Genomic DNA, 6,292 nt, shown 5'->3' with positions numbered 1-6,292 from the left:
ATCGTACTGCTATGCTACAGTCAGTAATTGTATGTTTACTACAGTCATTTTACTTTGTGCCATGCTCTTTTAATACCTTGTGATTATGATCAACTAGAGTCGTGTCTTCTCTGTGCCCATATAAACACGACTGTTTGAAACGTGGTCTCTCACCAAAACAGATTCGTCTGATTGGTCAGAGGTAGTGCAAAAGGCAGGTCTGTCATGAATTGGCAACACTGTCCACAGTCAAGCATGCTTTACATTGACATTTGCTTCTAGAATTCCTTATCCAGACTTGAGCTCCAAGGTGTCAGTTTAGACTCTTAGCACATGGTGCTGCAAAGCTCACTTGACTGTAAACAGTGTCACCCATATTCCAGAAGCTTCCAGTTAGTTGCAGAGCTGTTTTAGTGGTTCTTACTGTACGTGTTTGTAACTGGAAACAGTTTGGAGGTTCGGCTTTTCTCTTTATATGTAATTGTGCCCAAAACAGTACAAAATAAAGTCTTCAAAATAAAATAAAGTCTTGAGACCAAGTTTCTTCTCAAGGCTTTTGTCTCCACACTGTTTGTACTGGACGGTGAGTGCACTAGAGGACTGAAGATTGGGATTAGAGCCCAGCCCTTGGCATCGCTTCTCACTTCTTGTTAAACTCAGAGAAAAATCTGCCTGCGGCGTCTGACGCAAAACTCTCCGACACGCGCACGCTCACATTCATCCTTTTAACTGTGGGATTCCCATTCAGTAAAACACTGCATCATGGGATATTTCCTCTAGGTACATTATAAAATCAGACTCAGAGTCTCCCACACAGTGTTGCATAACTGCGGAACCAATCTGAACTGGCATCACGTCCTTCTGCTGCACTTATGAAACTTGAATCATGTTTATTATATAATCGGAACATTTAAAGTTCGTCTGTCACAAGATGAAGCAGACGATGGAAAATGTGACCGACTGAAGACAGACTACACAGATCCATGGTGCTTCTGAACAGTCTAAGAGAATAGTAAGAGTAGAAAGTAGTGACCGCACATCATGGTCTACACTGGGACGTGAGGGTGTTTAGCAAATTAAACTGGTTCCCAACAAGATCTTGAGTTTGGTTAAATAAAACATACGGGCATTTGGTGTGGAGGAAGATCTTTGGGATGAGCTGGAATCTCAATCACGAGCATGGCATCACAAATATTTTTATATATTTTATTCAAATTATCCTTAATTAATGCTTATGGCTTTGCAACAGGATGCTCGGGTGTCCATATTCTTAAGGCCTGATTTGAAGAAGGAGGTGAGAGGAGCTATAAGACTAAACAAAATCTGATCAGCTGCAGAAGAAATCAGAGTAAATCAGAGAGTGGACAAAAGTACTGGGACGCCCTTCTATTTACTGAATTCATGCGTTTTAGCCACATCAGTTACTAACAGGTGTAATAAATCAGTCATATAAAGGAAATATATGCTTCTAATTTTGCAGCAACAGTTAAGGGAAGGCCCTTTCCTGTTTCAGCATGAGTGAGCTCTATAAAGATGTGAAGAAAAGCTCCAGCATCCTACACAGGATCATAAACATCAGTGCCCAGCCATACAAATCAGCTCTTTTGACTGATGGGCACAAATTCCCATACACAGACACACTTCAGAGTCCCGTGAGCCTGAACGGTATGTCCAACAAGCTCACGGTCAAGCGGTAAAGTGTATTTCACTCATAATGACCATTTCACCCACAAGTGTCGTTAACAGAATGATTTATTAAGGGGAACAGGATCAGGATAACAATGTGGTCACGACAAGATGTAGAAAATACAGACGAGATCTGAAGCAGACGTCTGCATCAACCTTTTTTATACCAGTTCAAAGGGATGGAATGTTTTTTTTTTTGTTATTATAGATCAAACCACCAGCCTCATTAAATGTTCCTACTCAATTGGTCCTCAGGCGGTCTCTGCTCATAACATACATACCACTATAAGCTGCGATAGCTTAAAAGTACGTTTGTAGAATACGATAACAAGGTAGAATACTTCACATAAGCCTGTTAAAACCACATGATCAAATAAATAATGTAATAAATTAAAATAAATATGATACCAGGTAAACATAAACTGAAATGTAAAACATCACTACACACACAAGTTCATCTACAGCAGCACAACACCTCCTAACCCAACGATTTCTATATACACACAAACACAGCACATAAATAAATCATCTGATTCTGAGATAAATATCCTCGTTTTAACATCGTGCACGGAGGAAACGTCCAATCACATCACTGGACAGGAAACGAAGGAGGGAATGAAGTCGTCACACAAGCGGCGGATCCTACAAGCAGAGAGAACAAATCAACAGACATCAGGGGGGGGTAAATGCTGCAGTTTTATGGGGTCGCAGGTGAAGCAACGTGTTTACATCAGCCCACAACTGCAGACACCCAGGTTCGAATCTCAGCTCTGCTACTGGCCGGCCGGGCGTCTGGACAGACATGACCGGCTATGTCTGAGGGAGCCAGTGGTACCCGCCGTGACCCTGAGCAGGATTTTCTATAAATTATAAATCACATACATCATCATTCTAACATGAATCCAGATTGCTCTGATCCTGAGCTCTGCAGTTTGAATCCTGAACTGAAGTTGTTTTATTGTTGCGGTACACTTGCGACCTTCTGCTGGCTGTTTGAGGCAACTGCGAGAAAAATAGATTTGCGAGATTCACAACGTGGCTCCGTACGCCATACAGCTTTTTTTTTAATCTGTGAGACTCCATTATTGGTAAGTAAAAAGATGCTGCCACAGACTGAGCGCATGATAGTCTCGGCTCTCCTCGACCAGTTCGGGTTGGTGCTAGAGAGTTGGCATAAATGAGCGAGGACATTAGGTGTCATTCTGTATGTTGCAGGTACACAACACCCCGGACAGGACGCCCCCCAGATGCCCAGCTGGCCGATAGCGCCGCTGGGGATTTGAACCCTGGCTCCCTGCAGTAGTGGGCTTAATGTAGTATTTATTCAGGGAAAATACATCAACCAAATGCAATTTTAGACACATTAGGAGTTTTCTGAGAGCAGCCGACGCCCCGTCACAGCGAGTGTTTGAATAATTTACCTGAGTTTATTCCCAGTAGTAGCGCAGGTACCAGATCGTCTCGTTCTTCAGCTGTGGTCCGAACAGAGGGTTCAACTGAGCCAGGAACGCTATCAACCAGCTAACACCAAACGCCCAGGAGAACGTTAAAGAGGAGAGAGAAAAACATGAAAAACACCCCGTCCTGTTTACACCGTAATATAGGATAATACACTATAGGGACAAAAGTATCTGGACACCTTACAATGACCTTACTGTACACCCCATTTCCAAACCATAAGCATTTATATTGTGGCATCACCGCCCTCTTGTTTAGGGTAATTATAGCATTTACTCTTTTGGGAAGGCTTTCCACAAGATTTTGGAGTGTGCCTGTGGGAATCTGTCTATGTAAACAGTGGTGTTCAGCAGGGTCCAAGATCTGGGCTCAGTATAGTTTCTTCACACCAAATTTTATGTCTTACCGAACCTGCGGAAAGGTCAAACTGTTGCCACATATTTTTAACACATATATTTTATTTCCCCATCACTGACTTTATTTTTACATCTGATAGGAATGGGTGTGTTTGAAATATGGGTGTCCCAATACTTTTGTCCTTATGATGCATCACGATACAATATACAGTTCCATCATGCACAGCGGAACCCGTCACGTCTGAGTGTTTACTCACAATAGATAGCAGCAGACTGCTGTCAGGATCAGGCTGGTAATGATAACTCTGAAACACACAGAAACAAATACTGATAAAAGAACAGTTCAGGATTCATTTGTCTGGTAGAATCGCTGTTAAATGTAATAAAACAAAATAAAATAAGCTGCACGTTTCTGCTGGTGACAGATTATCTTAACAGAATATCGTGATGTATATTATTAATGGTAATAAGTATCGCGGTGTGATGCTGATATATCGCACCATGCTAATGCAGCAGATTCTGCATCTACACGAACAGACTTCATTCATTCCAATATAACATCAAATTCACAGCTACACTAAACACTATATACATTATAGTTATATTAAGAGTTTAATTACACAGCAATTGTGATAAAATGTATGTAAATGTTTATTATATATTTAAAATATACTGTTAGCATTCAGGTTAGCTGCTTCATGTTAAATCGGCCTCTCACCCTCTGTTCGGTCCTTTAGGCACAAAAAACGGAGCGACAGCACCGACCAAAGCCCACAGCGTGGTGAAACAGATCAGCGGTAACGCTACCGAGTGATAAACCATCTTTACTTTATTATAATAGAGTTAAAACGTCGAAATTTAAATGTAAATAAAGCAACGATCTCCGTCCGGGCTTCGTCCTGACAGCCAGTTCCGCAACGCGCATGCGTGTCACTTCCAGCTGGGAGTCAACCACAAAAAAGAGTCGATTCTCTGAGTCTAGTGATTCATTCTTTAAAATCACCATTGTGATCAAATTCACACCAACGCAGGGTACTGGATTATTTATCAGAAGGAAGTGGGATCAAGCTGCCACTGTTGGGCCCCTCAGTAAGGCCCTTAACCCTTAATTGCTTGTATTGTGTTTAGTCACAATTGAACGTCATTTTATCAAAGCAGAGCTAAATGCGGGGATGGCTGTTTTATATTATATACACAAGCAAGAAAAACTTATAATCCCTTCAGATCAGTTTCTCATTTGCTCATCATAAAACAGGATGAATTAATGTAGCTTTTATAAAAGTGCATTGTTCATTTGAATAGAATTCGTCTCTTGGAATCATTCAATCGATTCTCAACTCCTGGAATCAGAACAGGAATCGACTCACGACCGATGTGACGTGTTGGCAACGTCATGCATCAAAAATAAGAACAAATAGACAACACTTAAACAGTTTAAATGAAATATGATTACCTGCACATGGGTTTGTCTTTATTTTTATAGAATTAATTTATAGTTGAGCCCTTACAGTTTATAAACAATCAAATAATAAAGTGAATAAGATAATGTACTACCTTTATTACTTTATTTAAATAGTAAAGCTGCAGTGACGCACATTAACCACCAGAGTTCAGTGTTTCCTTATTAAACTGCTCTCATTTGGCCACGCTGTTGCATTAATCAGGGTGTAAATGGTTCGTCTGTCCTGCACTTGATTTGTGCAAGACATAAAGGAAGCAAATCTAGGACCGAGGGCCTTCTGGAGTTATATCAGACTTTCAAGAACAAAAATACTGAGTATTACATTCATGTATTCATCCATGATCAGTTTGTTGTTAAGGTTGTTAGAGTGCAGAGCTCACCTGAGAAACAACAGACAGGACGTCAGCATCAGAATAAACACCGTATTAAACATTAGCTACAGGTCATTCAGTGGCATATTCCCTTACTGCTATCTTTCTGGGAGGTTGTGGATGCTAGAGAATACAGGTGTTGGATAGCTTTGTTCGCCAACATTAATTAATAAACTGAAATGTATGTTCGTGTTGTTTTAAATCATGTTTGTAGGACAGTACTAATGTACTAAACATTTTTGGAGGGGAAAGATTGAACATGTTCCTGATTGCTGCTGCAATTGCGACCTCTGCTGGTTGGTCAAGGCTCCTGCATGAGAGGGGGATGATCCACGGATAGTAGTGCACACTACGACTCTCAGTGAGACTTCAACTCAGGTGGGTGAAAAGAATGGCGTAATAATAACATGTGTCTCACCTCGAGCAGGGTGGGGGTCTGCAGCAATAGAGGAAGTTGCAATCAAGGAATGAGAAAAGTAAAACAATATAAACTAATGAACAAAGTGTGCTCTTCACCTCATTAGATTTAAAATAGGCACTGAGCATGAAGTTGGCACTGTTGCCCGTGGCCCAGTGTAATCTGTGTGAAACATCACTGAAGGCTCATTATCTGATGTGACCCGTAGCCGGGATCCCCTCTGGCTCTGGACTGAAGACGTGTTGACGTCTCAGCAGCAGATACTTTCAGACGGCGCTGTGCTTGCAGCAGGTTGCGTGTGAAGGCCGGGCAGTGCCACCCCGTCCTCCTCCATCAGCCCTGCCCGCCTGCTGCCATTAACTGGCATTAAATCAGCTTCGCTCACCGATTCCGCGCTCGTGTTAGCGTCTCGCCACTCTGGATCTCCCACGTCCGAACGCTTTTGGTCTGAGATGGAGGGGAAGGACGGGATGATGGGAGACGTTGCCCTTTTCCTGACTGCACACCCACCTCCTCTTCACCAGCCGCCCGTGCTGCTTTTACACTCCGTCACGGTGAATCA

At 42.1% G+C, this 6,292-nt stretch overlaps 1 protein-coding gene across 1 annotated transcript; it reads right to left on the bottom strand.

Moving 5' to 3' along the window:
* Positions 1-1,713: 1,713 nt before the first annotated feature.
* atpv0e2 (ATPase H+ transporting V0 subunit e2) lies at positions 1,714-4,377 on the bottom strand. The gene is made up of 4 exons (XM_062987705.1): positions 4,198-4,377; positions 3,737-3,784; positions 3,087-3,186; positions 1,714-2,307 (listed from the first exon to the last, which is right to left on the bottom strand). The coding sequence occupies exons 1-3, from the start codon at positions 4,299-4,301 to the stop codon at positions 3,093-3,095; spliced, it is 246 nt and encodes an 81-aa protein (XP_062843775.1). The 5' UTR covers positions 4,302-4,377; the 3' UTR covers positions 1,714-2,307; positions 3,087-3,092.
* Between the last annotated feature and the right edge of the window lie 1,915 nt (positions 4,378-6,292).

This window comes from Trichomycterus rosablanca, chromosome 25, assembly GCF_030014385.1.
Source record: "Trichomycterus rosablanca isolate fTriRos1 chromosome 25, fTriRos1.hap1, whole genome shotgun sequence".
Taxonomy (NCBI): domain Eukaryota; kingdom Metazoa; phylum Chordata; class Actinopteri; order Siluriformes; family Trichomycteridae; genus Trichomycterus; species Trichomycterus rosablanca.
The sequence above is the reverse complement of the archived record's forward strand: the minus strand, read 5'-3'. Positions and strand labels throughout refer to the sequence as shown.

Bases quoted from the DNA above. Each gene is read 5' to 3' on its own strand.
- atpv0e2 (XM_062987705.1), bottom strand. From the start codon at position 4,301: ATGGTTTATCACTCGGTAGCGTTACCGCTGATCTGTTTCACCACGCTG. The intron at 3,785-4,197 runs GTGAGAGGCCGA...TGTGTGTTTCAG, and splicing joins CCTAAAGGACCGAACAGAGG to AGTTATCATTACCAGCCTGA. The intron at 3,187-3,736 runs GTGAGTAAACAC...GTTTGGTGTTAG, and splicing joins GCAGTCTGCTGCTATCTATT to CTGGTTGATAGCGTTCCTGG.